At 41.7% G+C, this 16,305-nt stretch overlaps 1 protein-coding gene across 1 annotated transcript in view; it reads left to right on the top strand.

Annotated features, from left to right (window-relative positions):
* Window positions 1-16,305, top strand: part of CUBN (cubilin) — a 439,455-nt gene that overhangs the window by 289,520 nt on the left and 133,630 nt on the right. The window contains exons 40-43 of the mRNA XM_082257511.1: window positions 6-203; window positions 3,880-4,026; window positions 6,684-6,874; window positions 14,035-14,218. Of these exons, the coding sequence (XP_082113637.1) occupies window positions 6-203; window positions 3,880-4,026; window positions 6,684-6,874; window positions 14,035-14,218 (720 nt within the window). The remainder of the gene's footprint in view (window positions 1-5; window positions 204-3,879; window positions 4,027-6,683; window positions 6,875-14,034; window positions 14,219-16,305) is intronic.

Below are 16,305 nucleotides of genomic sequence, written 5' to 3'. Positions count from 1 at the left end.
TTCAGGTGCATGTGGTGGGGTATTAAGAACTGGAGATACGCCATTATTTTTGTTCTCTCCCGGTTGGCCTGATAATTACCGTTCAGGACTTGAGTGTACCTGGGTGATCAGATCCCCAGAGTCCACAGTAGAATTGAACATCCTGACGCTCGACATTGAAACACACAGCTCTTGCGGTTATGACAAGCTGGTCATCAGAGACGGTATGGAACCTCAGAGCAGGTTCTTCATTTTATACTGTATATAATGTGAGGGGAGCAACTAAAGATGCTGAACAGGGATAAAAGAAATTCTAATTGATTGATAAAAATCTGCAGACATCCCAACCTGCAAAAACTCATTTTTTGGAGGTGGCAATTTCATTTCAGGGTGTAAATCAACCCAGTCTCTTTTAAATCTTGAACGTGGGTTAGGGGTTGTCATCTTCAGGTAAAGACACTTGCAAAGTTGTTAGAACAGCCCATATAACCTCTTTTTCTTTTAGCAATCCTCAGTTTTTTTTTTCTAGTGTCCTTAGGTGAAGGACAATTTCTCTCTGCAGAATTCTGGCCTATATTTCTGAAATTACTAATTGAAAACTTACTTTTGTTCTTCTATACTTGCCTCTACCTAATCTCAAAACTCTGCACCTTTGTCATTGAACCTCAGTCTCCAAGCCTTGTGGTCCCCCTATATCTCCGTCAGTACTTTCCATTCTTTCTATTTACAAAGAGAGGAATTTCCAGCCTCTATGGCAGATCAGATGGAGAAAGTCTTTGCTCTCATAGAGACTGCAGGACACGCAAGGCATAAGTGCGATCAGTAACCTAGTGAGTCATTCTCCTACTTGTCCATCGTGACAGCATTACTTGATTAGATGAGGAAGAGGAGAAGAGGATCCTTCCAGGAGGATAGGCAGTCTCCTTTGATCTCTACCAAAATGAAGGAAACCATCAAGGTTTTGGTGGATGTGGATTGTTCCTGCTTGAAGCTTAAATCATCAACACCTGCTGGACCTAAGGTTTCCAGTATGGGATCCAAACTAAGAAACCTAACAGGTCTTTTCTGGTTCACAATGTGCTGTACAAGGACTGTCGGAGACCAGACAAATTGCATATGCCTACCAGGAGGTTTGCACAGCAGTACCCAGTGGAAGAGGCCTATCACAAAAAAAGGAAAGTGTCTGTGGTGGTACCTGCTATTTTCTGCCACAACAAGTCCCATTGAGGTTGTCCCAGCCTTAAAGGCTCAGCGGACAAAAATTTGGAGGCACTCCTTAAAGCCTGTTTTGCTTTCTTGAGTGCAGCACATGGGGCCAACCCTGGATTCACCCTAACTCATCACTCATACTTCAAAGCTTGGAGCTCTTCCCAGCAGTTATGCGCTACTGCACAGAATTCTCTGGCAATCAAGTCAATGCAGATGCATAGGATCCTCTGGCTGCGAAACTTGTCGGCGGAGGCAGTTTAGTGTCAAGTCCCCCTTGGGATGAAGCAGCGCACTGTGCAACTGGAGGAGGGGGTTATCTGCATGCCTTTGTAGCCATCTGGACTCAAGGCATTTCAGACGTATGGGTCTGGGACATGGAGTCTGCTGGCCACTTAATTCTGTGGTGAAGGCCTTTGCTCCAGGGCTCCCACTGTTTGTGGATCTCAGTTTGGTTTGGTTCTGTTGGCTCCATAGAACCCTCCCTTTGAGCTCATTTGTGATATTCCTTTGGTTGACCTTAATTGCTTTTTCTCTTGGCTATCATGTCAGCGAAAGGGCTCTTTCACACGGCCGCTCCGTGTGAAAGCTCCGCTGCGGTACTTTTTTTTTTTTCACGGAGCAGGTGACATTTCTGTCATCCGCTCCGTGTGTCCGCATATCATCCCATCCGTTTGCGGATGATATGCGGACATAATGTAAGTCTATGGACATTGCGGATGTCAGCGGATGACACCGCTGACATCCGATTTTCCTTCCTTTCCGTTTTTTACACGGAGGAAAAATAGGGTTCTGTTCCGTTCAAAAAAACGGAACAGAACTGAAAGGAAGAAAATCGGATGTCAGCGGATGGTATTCCGCTGACATCCGCAATGCCATAGACTTACATTATGTCCACAAATCATCCGCAAAAAAATAGGATGATTTGCGGACATACGGAAAGCCCGTGTGAAAGAGCCCAAACAGCATTTACCTCTGATTGCTTGCTAAAAAAAAAAAAAAAATTGCAGAGAGCCAGAGAGTTATATGGGTTATATTGTATCATTTTTGCTAGTGTCCTCAATTGAAAGTGGCACCATATAACACATGGTCAAGATTTAAATGAGTCTGTGTCCTGTGCTGTACAAGAAAGGAATTTCACAAGTCCAAAAACTTTATTTGGCTATATAGATATTTTAATGTTTTTTTTCCTTTGCTGCCTTTTATTATGTGTAAATGTGCATACACACCAATCATTGTAGTAGCATGCACCTATACACATCTAGATCCTGGGAGATCTTTACACAAAAGAGGTAGTTCAATCTGCAATACACATTTATTGAAAGGGTTACATAATATATATACAAATTACACACTAAACAGTATTTACAACACATTATTAGTATAAATCCCCTAACTTATATGATATTTACAAATTACCCACAATAGCCATATTTACAATGCAATGTATGTATAAGCATTGAGTTAGGTTATCTTTCCCTTTTCAGGCATGGTGCCTGCCGTGTGTTCAAACACAAGAGAGGTCAAGCATGTATACATTTTAAGTGCAGGAGATATAATCCATAGTTACCATCCCCAGGAGTTTCATCCTAGTCTGCATGCAAAAAAGAGCTTTCTCTCCTTCCCACCTTCCCTAATATGGATCCATATCGCCTTGCTCAGAGCCATTCTGATTGGTGTAGCAATCCTACCCTTCTCCTCTCTCTGGGCGTATCTTATTCAGGATTGGACAATTTCCCCACCCCCTATATTTGGCATAACCCATCCTCTCGATAGCCCTCCTCTCTAGGCGGGGGGGGGGGGGGTGGGGGGGGGGAATAATCATGCTAGGTTATCTCCTGGGCCAAATTGTCCATCCTTGGACAGACAATCACCTTCATTACATATCTAAAGGGACAGTCTTTGAAGTAGAGGGCGAGATAAAGGAATGACCTGTCATGGACGATTATCAATTATTTTCTGGCCCCGTAATGTCTGGGGAAAAGGAACATAATTACAGGGCTGTACTACAGATTGTTTATCAGTGTAAATAGCAGACCCCTCCCAGGAAGCCCAGGCATGCATTTCAATAATTTCCATTTGAAATCAATACTCAATATCTCGTACATATATATATTTACACCAATCTATATACAGTCACTAATGGAGATTACACATAAACTCCTCATAAGGCAACACCTTTATTACAATATTCTGCTTTAATCATCAATTGTAATATTATCTAAATAGTTATATGTGTTTTTAAGAGTTTTTAAACTAAATACATATTTAGTTTTACATCATCGCACAGTGCAAAAGCAATTACTTTTAGTAACCAGCAAAGCAAAGAGAAGTCGACTAAGCAGAAACCATTGTTAAAGGGCAGATCCATCCAAAACAAATATATTTCAGTATATGGTGGGTGCTGGAGAGTTAAATTATTAGTCAGTTTCTTATATCTCTTTGTTGAGATATCTGCACTAAAGCCCCTAGTTTTGTACACCTGCTATGGCCATTATAGAGAGGTCCAAATCTTTTTATTACTTTTGAGTGGTTGCCCCTTTAATTAATCAGACTTCACTATACTACTGAAATGGGGATTACAGCACATTATTGCTGTACTGTGCAATAAGCTACAATAACCTTAAAGATCAGTAAGCCATAGAATCCAAAATGCTTCCTTTATACTGTTTTGTTATTATATTTATTTTGAAGGAGATAACGGCCTCGCTCCTGAAATTGCAACCATCTGTGGCAAAGAGCCTCCGGGACCTATCCGCTCATCTGGTGATGCAATGTTCCTGCATTTCTCCACTAATGGACTAACAACTGGCAATGGTTTTAATGCGTCCTATCATAAAAGTAAGGTTTGATCTCTTTATTGCAACATATTATGCCTGTTCACTGAGATATTAGGCTCCTTTCACATGATCCGCCTTCCGATGAGCTCCGTTCTCTGCTCAGCGGGGAATGATCTGCCGATCCCCACTGAGCAGGCGGATGACAGTTCTGTCTCCGCTCTGTGTGCGGAGAGGGAGGTGTCAGATCCCCGCTGCTCTCTCTGGGGGAATTTAGATGAGAACGGACCGCCTGTCCGTTTTCATCCGATCCCATCCGATCCGCTGGACGGATGAAAAATAGGGTTTCCTTCCGTCCGGATTTCATGGACAGGATCAGATGCGGATGTCAGCGGGTGTCAGTGGAGATGTCTCTGCTGACATCCGCTGCTCCATAGGGATGCATGGAGGATCCGATCAGGTCCACCTAAAAACTGACAGGCGGATCTGATCGGATCGTTCGTGTGAAAGGACCCTTAGGGTCCTTTCACACGGGCGGTCCGTATGTCCATTTTTCATCCCATTTTTTTGCGGATGAAAAACGGTCATAATGCATGTCAATGGGATTGCGGATGTCAGTGGATGGTCATCCGCTGACATCCGATTTGCGTCCTTTCCGATCAGTTCCATTTTTGGAGCGGAAGAGAACCCTATTTTTCTTTGGTTTAAAAAAAACCGGAATGGACGCAAAAACGGATGTCAGCGGTGTCATCTGCTGACATCCGCAATCCCATTGGCATGCATTATCTCCGTTTATCATCCGCAAACGGATGGGATGATAAACGGACATAAGGAACCGGATGACACAAGTGTAATCCGTGTCTGTAAAAAAAAAAAAAAAAGTGCCGGAGCGGATCAAAAACGGTCCGCTCCGTGTGAAAGGACCCTTAAGCCCCGTACACACGATCAGATTATCGAACGATCTGTCGTCCGTTTTTTGTGGCATGCTAGTCTGATGTGGAAAGTGAAGAGGTTATTTTCATACGAATTTTCCCGTACGACAGAATTCTACTTCAGAAGTGATGTCATGTGTTGGATTGCTTTGTATGTGTTCTTTCGTCTCTGAGCATGCCTAGTCTTGCTCTTAAGATTTTTTTCTGTTGAAATCTGTACTAATGAGACGAAAATCGGACGTTGTATTACGGACAACAAAAATTTTATAGCCTGCACTTCAGGATTTTGTCAGCCGAAAAGTCGGAGTCGGCTGTCGAAAGCACCATACTAACAATCCGAAAATCGGCAGATCGGTCGTCGAATTTTCCCTACAGATTTTCTTATCGTGTGTACGGGCCTTTAGGCTCAGGGGCTTACTAAGGGCTTCACACTACCTATTCTACCGACTCCATCAGCCGCTTGCCACCTCAGCCTGCAAAAGGGATAACCGCCACCTGTGACAATAACATTAGTTTGCAACCAACATAAATTACGTAAATGAATAGCAAATATTGCAGCCAGGATTTAACTACAAAAGTATCCAAAAAATCACACAACGGACACAACACAAAGCCCAAGTCTTTTTTTTTTTTTTTGCATTATTTATTTTATTTATTAATTTATTCACTTTTTTTTTTTGTCTTTTTTTTTTTTTTTAAAGAAATCATAATAAACAATGTACAGCAACAAAGGGCGGGAGGGTGGGGACTTGTTCCCTCGTGAAAATTGTACAGACTGAGGAACCAGTAAGTCACATGACTTGACGTGACACAGAAGTCTCCTCCTTTTTACTTTTCCCCACCAATAACCTTCCACCAAATTTGCACCACCTTACCAACCCACCCTTTTAACGCCAAAGTACCAACCTGAAGGAACTGTCTCCAGTCATGATGGCTTGCTGTGTTTATAACACAGGTCATTGCTGTTAGAGTGGTGGAGAAACAACTGTTCCATAGAATGAATGACGTAGATGCAGGGAGATCCTTGCTCTACAGGTCTTCAGGTACAGTTTTTTCTTTAGAGTTTTATTTTTCTAAAGAGTAACTCCACTTTTGTTGAGGAAAAAAAATCCCCATCTAGGTGATCTTTTTTGCAGATTCCTATTTGTTATTCTGAAAAAATCCAGTGTCTGTGTGCTGAATGAGTTGAATGGGAGTGGTTTCATAATTATCATACAGCTGCTGCACTTGCAGGGCCCTAATGAGGAAAGTGGCAGGGTCGGCATCCTTTTAGACGTGATTTCCTATTTGTAGTACCTTACCAAAATGAAATTTTTGTTGCATATAGTGCCAAAAATCTGATTTGTAACTTAGCGTAAACTTCAGGGAAAATCAGTGAGCCAATCACACAAGCAGGAAATGATGTTTCTGGGGTGTGGTCAGTATACATTCTGTGTACAGAACACCTCCAGTCGGCCATATTGCATTGCATTTTAGAAAATTACAACAGCTGCAGATTGAAAAGGAAAGGGAGTTTGTAATAACATTCAATTACAATATGATTTGTATCGCAATTGTATATTATATGCTATATTATTATTTTTTTATATTTGTTATTTTTTTTACCCATGAAAGTGGAGTTACCCTTTAATGGCAGGTTAGGTTATGACAGGGTCACCTTAAAATGAGAAAAAAAAAAAAGATTTTTTAAATTGTGTTTTTTTTTTTTTTTTACTCAACCATACTATATAAAGAAAATATATAAAAAAACACTGTACAGTACCTCTAACACATCCCTCTCTTCTTTTAGGCTGTGGAGGGTACTTGCATACAAACAGAGGACTGATAACCTCACCAAATTACCCAGAAAATTATCCTGCTAATCAGAACTGTATCTGGCATGTGTTAGTAACCCCTGGCTTTACCATCGTCGTCCAGTTTGATCCAACGTTTGAAATAGAGAACAGCAATGCTGCCTGCAACAATGGGGACTATCTTGAAGTAAGTTCAGTTAAAGGACCACAATAGCCAAAGAATTCTGTATTCTGATAATTCTTTGTGATTAATATATGTAATAAAATAATATATAATGTGATTAATATATGTAACAAAATAATATATAATTTAATCTATATGTATATATGTAATCGCAATAATATGTAATATATGTTACATTGAGGTTAAAAGCTCCAGCGCCCACAAATATAGGAGGGTTCATTCACTAAAGGCAGAAAGACTCGGCAAGGGAAGTGCACTTTGAAATAAATTTTCTTCAAAACATAGTGAATGGGGTGACTTCCATCAACTAATCATGTGCAAGCAAAAAATGCATTTTTTTAAGTTTCCGTCGTACATGACTGGGTATTCTATGCAAAGTGAAATTGCACCTCAACTCTGAGGAAATTCCCTTGCAAAGTGCAACTTCTCTTTTATATTGAACAGCTTATTTGCCTTTAGAAAATACAACTTGCAGTGCTTAATCACAGCAAAAAAAATAGCATACTTTGAACATTATGGGCTTTATCCTTATGCTGAGTTGATGAATTGTGTCCTAGTTTAGCACAGATTTGAGGAAGGATCGATGATCATCAGTGGCCTTATTCTGGGGAAGAATTATATTTTTTTCAAAAGGGTTTGTAAAGTATAGAATAGTTAGATTGAATGTCATTAATTAACTAGAAAAAAAAGTTCGTCGAGACAAACTTTAAGTTGGCTTGAGAAAGCCTGACCAGAAAGTTTGAAAAGTTTAGATCGATCGATCGATAGATAGAAAAGGTTTGAAGATCGATAGATAGATAGATAAGGTTTGAAGATCGATAGATAGAAAAGGTTTGAAGATAGATAGATAGATAGATAGATAGATAGATAGATAGATAGATAGATAGATAGATAGATAGATAGATAGATAGATAGATAGATAGATAGATAGATAGATAGATAGATAGAAAAGGTTTGAATTTTTTTTTACCGCCCCCCACCCGCGGTCTGTCTATCTGCCTGTCTGGCTGGCTGCCTTGCGACAGCAATATAAGTCATCGGATTTGTTTTTGTTTTTTTAAAGACAAGCTAAATAGAAAAAAAAAAAAAAAAAATTTTACCGCCCCCACCCGCGGTCTGTCTGCCTGTCTGTCTGCCTTGCGACAGCAATAGAAGTCATCGGATTTGTTTTTGTTTTTTTAAATACAAGCTAAATAGAAAAAAAAAAAATTTTTACCGCCCCCCACCCGCGGTCTGTCTGTCTGTCTCTCTGTCTGGCTGCCTTGGGACAGCAATATAAGTCATCGGATTTGTTTTTGTTTTTTTAAAGACAAGCTAAATAAAAAAAAAAAATTTTACCGCCCCCCATCCGCGGTCTGTCTGTCTGCCTGTCTGTCTGCCTTGCGACAGCAATATAAGTCATCGGATTTGTTTTTTGTTTTTTTAAAGACAAGCTAAATAGAAAAAAAAAAAAAATTTTACTGCCCCCACCCGCAGTCTGTCTGTCTGTCTGTCTGTCTGTCTGTCTGGCTGCCTTGTGACAGCAATAGAAGTCATCGAATTTGTTTTTGTTTTTTTAAAGACAAGCTAAATAGAAAAAACAAAAAAAGCAAAAAAAAAATTTTACCGCCCCCACCCGCGGTCTGTCTGTCTGTCTGTCTGCCTTGCGACAGCAATAGAAGTCATGGGATTTGTTTTTGTTTTTTTGAAGACAAGCATGATTATCAAAGTTACTAGCATGTTGATTGAGTCTAATGGGATTTGGAGCTTGGGTCATCTGAACATCCTGTCAATGAAAGTCTATGGGCATTTTTTGGGTTTTTAATTTTAATTTTTAAGAAAACCGTAACTCAAACCAGTCTGAAAAGATATAGCACACCGAGTCAGAACAGTATGAAGGTCTGTGCCGAGTTTGGAGTATGTAGCTTGAACGGTCTAGGAGGAGATAGTGTCCAAAAATTTACCGGCCAGAAAAATAATAAGAAGAAGAAGAAGAATAATAATAAGTTTAAATACAATATCAGTAAGTTGGCTCTTCCAAGCCAACTTAACAAGCAACTTAGGACAGGCAGTGAATGTTCAGTTAATATCTAAAGTGGGGGTATACACAATGAGAAAATAGGAAGAAAAATTCAGAACGAGGCACGATCCTGTGATTTTCGTATAGTGTATACACAACTTTCAACATCTAATTCTGACTTTGCCAACAAAAAAATCTAGAAGGGACAAATGCCAAAATCTTTCTTGTATGTAACCAGAATGAACGATTTTCATTTAACGTGCACTGTTTTTGTACGAGACAAATCAGATACGAAAGACTGCGCATGATCAGAAACAATAAATATAAAAAAAAAGCCTTTGTCCTAGGAGAATTTTCGTATATTATTTATATCCTCGGTTCCGACTTGCTGTGAAACATCGAGGAAAACCGGACGATCGTTTGCCTGATTTTCTTATAGTGTGTACCCACATTAATGGTGGCCATACACGCTTCGATAAATGATCTGCATCTTTTTTACGATCACTTACAATAGGGAAAATCAATCTAAAGTCAACAACCTACTCAATCAATATGCCACACACAGGATTGCGATCAATAGTTAAAGTGGATGTAAACCCCTTTCATGAAATCTGACCTGGGCACATATATCTGTAGTATTTACTTATCTCTTTCCAAAGCCTTAAGTCCTGTGTCTTTCTGCTGCTCTGTTCTTCTGTTATCAGCATTATAACTTCAGACAAGCTCTCTGACACATGAGATAAAGGCAGCTGGAAATGTGTGTCAGGGTGGGTGCGTAGAGATAGATTAGCAGAGAGCTGATCTATTCACAGCACAGCTCTGCAAGTTTCTTCATTCCTCTGCCTACCAATCAGCTCCAATCAGCTCACACACAGTGTACGCCCAGACTGCCCTTCCACTGCTGAAACAGGAAGAAAAATTTGTAACAGGATGTGTACTTTCTAAAAGCTATGGAATGATGAAGACAACAGATATTCAAGTAAAACTGTAGGAGGATTTCCCTTATTTCTGTGTATCATCTGAGGCTGTTCACTTCACTGGGTATATGTGAGGGTTTACATCCACTATAAGAGATCATCATAACTTAAAATCAATTGCATCTCTGTTTCTACTATGTAAGCTCATAATATTGTAGCCAGGTGGAGAAATCAAGTCCGGCATGATTAAGGCTGATGTACTATCTCTTTAATGTCTGGGTCTCTGTTGGATTGGTGGGAAATGAAGTCCCGGAGCAGCTGAAGACTGTGGATGCCGGATTGGATTGAACTATACTCCCAGGGAACTGTGGGTTCCGCAGGGACTGATGGGACAGCCTATAAATTGGGGGTGGACAGCGTGCCTCTGTCTCTTAACTCGAGGACAGCATGCTGTGCGGACAGAGGAAAAGAGCTGCTGCAGAGTGCAAAGGAGGTAAGGCCGCGGGCCTAGCGGAAGACACCTTGGAGAGGTGGCGTGCGTCACGGAGGAAGGTGACGGGCTGAGAGCAGAGACACCGGAGAGAGGCGGCAGGTGTTACTGGGGGTAACCGACCTGGTGTGAAGGACTGCTGAGCAAAAACACCAACGGATTAGGTGAGAGATATCTGATTACAGCAAACGCAGTACCAAATACAGAGGGAACTTCTTTGTCATAGAGCGGTTGCCATAGGACACTGAAGTTCGTGGTGAACCAGAAGGCCTCAATTAAACACACGCCAGCCCTTAGACTGTATACATCCTAGACAGAGCCTGGATATCAATATTTCTCTTTCTCATATTGGATTACAAATATTCCCCTTTCTCATACTGGATTACAAATATTCTTGGAATGATTAAAGAGCTTCACTGCCGGTGAAGATAAGCAAGGCCTTGCATAGAAGGAGACTCATATAATCCAGAGAGAAGGGGGCCCCCTATAGGTGACGGAGTGCACTCCATTATATTATATTGCATTTTAATGTTAGAGAAGCTGAGCTAATTTATGCTGAATATTATATATATTATTCTTCAAAGCTTTAAGAATATTTGTTTATACCTGTCTGGTCACTCTCATATATTCAGAGGAGGAATGAGCTATTGAAATAGTAACTGATATAATATTCCTCATTCAAAGCAGTAATATATTTACAATTGTTTATTCGGGACTCTGAGTCTTGGGTCCCCTGTTGATATTGGGGCCTTAGGACTCAGAGGCCTAGTTTGGTTATTTTTGCCTATATCTCTTGTTTGCATTGAATTCACAATTGTTCCTTTTCTGCTGAAAGACAGTAAAACTGATCTTACATTATTGAACCTTTGTTGTTGACTATTTACTCACTATGTCAGAACCCATAGTGTCAGTCGGGTCGGAAGGGGCTCAGGGCCCAGGAAGTCAGGAGGATTTGAAAACACTCAGCAACCCCTGTGGGGGTAGTGCTACAATATGAACTATCAGATCAAAGTATTAATAAACATAGTACCCCAGTGCAGCCAATTGATGCAAAACAATCAATAATTTTCCTCCATGGCCAATCGACTCAGTTTGATTGAATCTGATTGAAAATTGAATCTAAATTGGTCAGAAGAGAAATTATAGCTTTTTGATTGTTTGCAGATTCAGTTGTTCAGATCGAATCACACATCAATCGGATAGAAAAAATAAAAATGTGTATGGCCGCCATAACGCAGGCAGAAGGTCATAAAAAAACAACATTTTAAATAGAAGACAAAGGTCAAAATATACAGTAAAGAACGCTTAGAAATATGAGTGTATAGATCAAATACACAGGGGCTGATACAGTGTATATACATCCGTATACACAGGGCAGGAACTAAAGCAAGCAAAAGCAACAATTGCACCCACAGGTCAATTTAAAACTAGCAAAAAAAAAGGGAAAAGTGCACATGAGCAGGGCAGTACACAGAGTAACACAAAAGTTCCCCAGAACACGAAGTAGGCCATACACAATGCAGATTTATTTTCTTCCACTATGGATAAAAGGAAAATAAATTGCTTAATTCCCCATCAACACGGTCATTGTTAATGGGGGAATCCATCCTGCAGAGCTTTTGTTTTCTTCTGGCGGGGAGCCTTAATAGTGTTGCCAGCTATAGCCAGTGGCACTATACCCTCAGATACCCTACTGATCGGAGCAGAGTGGGCAGATGACACATTTCTGCAGAGCGTACATGGACAGAGCCTGCTCTGCAGCTGGTCGCTTCACCAGCACATGCCCACTGTGCTGTGAAAGGGTGGCATACTGAATATGCTGTCTCTTCAGAGCTCTGGGCTGCGATCGTAGCTCCCGTGTGCATGCACAGGTGTGACGTCATTGCAGCTCAGCTATTCAAACGGCTGCAGCCCGCAAACCTGAAAAGGAAGATCAGATGAAGATGAAAGCCCTGTCAGCATTGACAGCACATCGCTGGAGGGCTTTGTTTTGGGGTAAGACTTCCATAATGTGCTAGTATGTGATGCATACTAGCACATTATGCCTTTGTCTTTTAGGTAGAAGATTTTTTTTTTTTTTAAACAGTCTTTACTACCGCTTTAAGGAAGGGCAAATGATTAATGTAGCATTTACATCCTTAGAATCCATCTACCCTTAGCTCAGGCATGTAGACAGGAGGGTATGCTCAGCTTACCCTACTTACTAATGCTAGCAGCATAGGGATTAAAAATAGTCAGTGTTAATTGAGAAAGTGAAGTTCCACTTTGAGGCTGGGTTCACACTCATGGGAATTGGATGCATTTTTCCCCGTATCCAATTTGCAAGACAGAAGACTGTGACTGGCTCTCAATGGAGTCGGTTCACACATCTCGGGGGCGGCTGCGGAGCGGTTTGCACAGGGGACCTGTGCATCTTTGGCTCAGTTTCAGATCCAAATTCAGCCAAATATTCGGGCCTGATTCGTCCCTTAAATGGAGAACAGCGACGCACAGGACCCCTGCTGTCAGCCGCACCCAGCCTCAATCTACAAAACATTTCCATGGGTTAATTCTGTGTTGCTGCTTGAGATTTAACCTCACTCCCTTTCTGGTGAAGCCATTGTTACCAGGATAGAAAGTGAAGGGAAACCTTTCTAATGTGAGTGAGATTTGGGGTCACTGTCACTACTGTGCCCTCACTGTTCTCATTGCCGGAGAGGAAACGGTACCTGAGGACCTGCAGTGCAAGGATCTCCCCATGAGTTATCAGAACATCAGGGGCCGCTCTGAAATGCCAATATGGCCGCCTCTACACAGTGCAGAAGAGGTTATGAGGGTAAGTTACTTCATGTGTAACGATCAGCTGCTGGGAGCCTGTAGGCAATAATGGTTACCAGTCCTTTGCTCTCTGCTTGCCTGTTTGGGCACAGCTTCCACAGTGCATGTCCTCCTTAAAGCGGAGTTCCGGGCACAAAATCGCTATTTTTTTTTTGTGCCCGTCCGCTAGTTCTGCATCACCTGAAAAGGAATTGGATAGTTAGGTTTTTTTTTTTTTTAAACTCACCTTGTAATTGAAGATCATAAATACTCACCTCAGGGTACTTCCTCCCTCAGCGCCGCGGCTCCGCTGTCACTTCCTGTCTCGCGATGATTCCTGGGAGCTGAACATCATCGCTCCCAGGAATCAATGCGACGGCACCGGCCCCGCTCGTCACTTCCGGGCGACGCCGCATTCCCCTGCTAAACAGCTTCTGTGCATGCCCAGAAGCTGTTTAGGAATGCGGCGCCGCACCGGAAGTGACGAGCGGGGCCGGTGCAGGCGCATTCTGGGAGAAGAAGACGCGGAAGAAGACGCAGAAGAGGATCGCGCTGGCTTCAGCTGCCCACAAGAGAGATGGAAACACTGTGGAAGAAATTTTATAAGTAAGTATTTCTTCTAAAAGGTAAGTGCGAACCGGGACAGATCAGAGGCTAGCCATTGTGGAATGTACTAGCCCTGACTGTCCCGGGGGTATGTTTGTTAAAAAATGACTTCTGTGCCCGGAACTCCGCTTTAACATGCAAAACGTTCTGTAGCTAGGTGCAATTTTAGTAAAACACAGAAAAACCTGAATAATATTTCTTTTTGCAGAAAATGAGTTCTGCCCTTCCATATGAAGAGGTTCTCTGTTAATATGAACTAAGTGATATGTGTCGTAATCAACATACTTATTGTTGCTGCAGAATTATATGAACACAATGGTTGTATTATTGATTTTTTTTTTTTTGGTGCCACCAGCTAAGGAATGGTCCTGATGAGTCATCGCCGCCCCTGGGGACCGCTGCCGGGAACGGGAAGTTGTGTGGCAGGGACCCTCCATCCAGTATGCACACTACAGACAACGAACTGCTTGTCCGATTCATCTCTGATAGCAGAAATGAGGCTAAGGGCTTTAAACTTCATTATGAAGCCAAAGGCCTGGGTATGTCTTATGGTTCTCACTTCATTCAGTAAAGATACATTTGTCAGAAAGGTTCATTATCTGATCCATGTAATGTAAAAATAATTATAACCCCTATTTCCTGATTCTAAAATATTTTAGGGAGAAATTACCAAACACAAACACAGAGTGAATTAACCACTTCTGGACCGGATTTGCCCCCTTAATGACCAGGTCCTATTTTGCGATTCGGCACTGCGTTACTTTTGCGATTTTTATTTTTTGCGTTATAAACAATTTTATAAACAATTTTGAAAAAAAAAAAACACTATTTTTTACTTTCTGCAATATAACATTCCCAAAAAAAAATAATTTAAAAATCGAATTTTTTTAACATTTTAGGCCAATTTGTTTTCTGCTACATATTTTTGGTAAAAAAAAATCTCAATAAGCGTATTTTGATTAGTTTGCGCAAAGGTTATCGCGTCTACAAACTAGGGGAAAGATTTATGTCATTTTTATTGTTTTTTTTTTTTTTTTACTTTTTACTAGTAATGGTGGGGATCTGCGATTTTTTGCGGGACTGCGACATTGCGGCGGACAGACCCCTAACTGACATTTTTGACACTTTTGGGGGTACCAATGACATTACTACAGTAATCAGTGCTAAAAATATGCACTGTTACTGTAATAATGCCATTGGCAGGGAAGGGGTTAACAGTATAGGTGATCAAGGGGTTAAATGTAAGCCTAGGGGAGTGATTCTAACTGTGGGGGGGGGGGGCGTGCCTTCTGAGATGACCATAGAGACATGTGATCCTATATAGCAGGATCCCATGAGCTCTGTGATCATTTCAGGGAGAAGGACGGTCGGCTGCGTTTACAAAAGCCGACCGTCCTTCTCTCTCAGTGGGGAGCGATCGTGGGTGTCAGGCAGCAATCTGACGATCGGGGGCGGGAGCGCTTTGCCGGCGGCACATGCCCCCCCCAGCTCCTCCCAGACGAGTGACGTAGATCTACATCATTTTGCCTGTATGAGCCACCCTGCCACAGTAAAAAGGCGGCGGATGGTCGGGAACTGGTTAAAGTAATTTTTTTTCATTCAGGCTCACCCCTGAGCCAGATCTGTGTGTCCATCTGCCCTGCCCCCGCTCCCTCCTAACTGGCTGTGATTGATAGCAGCAGGAGCCAATAGCTCCCCCTGCTGTCTCTGAGCCAGTGAGAAGGGAGAGAGCTGCTGCTCTTATAAACATCGCTGGATTGAGATCAGGCTCAGGTAAGCTGGGGAGAACTGAGCATTAAATATGTTTTACCCTATTGTAGAGAATACATCACAGTAAAGCAGCCTTCATTCTTTTCAACCACTTTAAGTGCTTTAGGACTCATTCATGCTTGCTTTAGTCTCTGAAGAGCGGATTGATTTTTAGAGAGCATTTGACAACACCTCCTCACCGTCTGCTTTAACCCCACGCTAGAATGCCACAACTACATGCATTGCATTCGGTTGCAGGATGCTTGAAGAATGGGCTGTGTGATAGTGTAAACATTGTGGCCACGACATGCATACACATGCTGACTCTGCAGCCAAAGGGTGTAGCATTTGAGGGGCGGTAAAAGTGTGGTTTTACCGTCAATGAACCACTAGTGTGATTGAGCCCTAAAAGTTTGCAGCCTATTTATGAAAACATTTGCTTTTAGGAGTTATTCACCATTGTACGAATTTGCAACAAGTTTTTTGTGATTCAGAAAATATTGAAGCAACGACAGCCAGAGAACAAGCAATTGCTGAAGGAGGTAAAAAATGGCAGCCCGCATATCACTCTCAGGTGCATATGTTGGACCCAGACAGAGAAATATAGGGACTGCCATTGCTGATCTCCTTCCAAAATATCTAATTTTCAGGCTGTCCCCAGTTGCAGTACTTTCTAAGTCACTAAACTGCAACAGGCATGCGTCAAGTAAAATTAGAGTGAAGTCAAAACACTTGATCTGGGTCAGTAATTTAGAAAGCACAAAATGCACTGGGGCTGCCTAGCAGTCAGTTCACTAGCATTTTCAGAACAAAAGCTCTGCAAGGGAGGAGTGGTAGCAAGAGCCAATCAGGGCTTTCCTGTAGAAAGCGATAGCAG

The sequence above is a fragment of the Pelophylax lessonae genome, assembly GCF_965119305.1.
Source record: "Pelophylax lessonae genome assembly, chromosome: 5".
In the NCBI taxonomy this organism is placed as follows: domain Eukaryota; kingdom Metazoa; phylum Chordata; class Amphibia; order Anura; family Ranidae; genus Pelophylax; species Pelophylax lessonae.
Note: the sequence above shows the minus strand (reverse complement) of the source record. Positions and strands in the feature narration are given on the sequence as shown.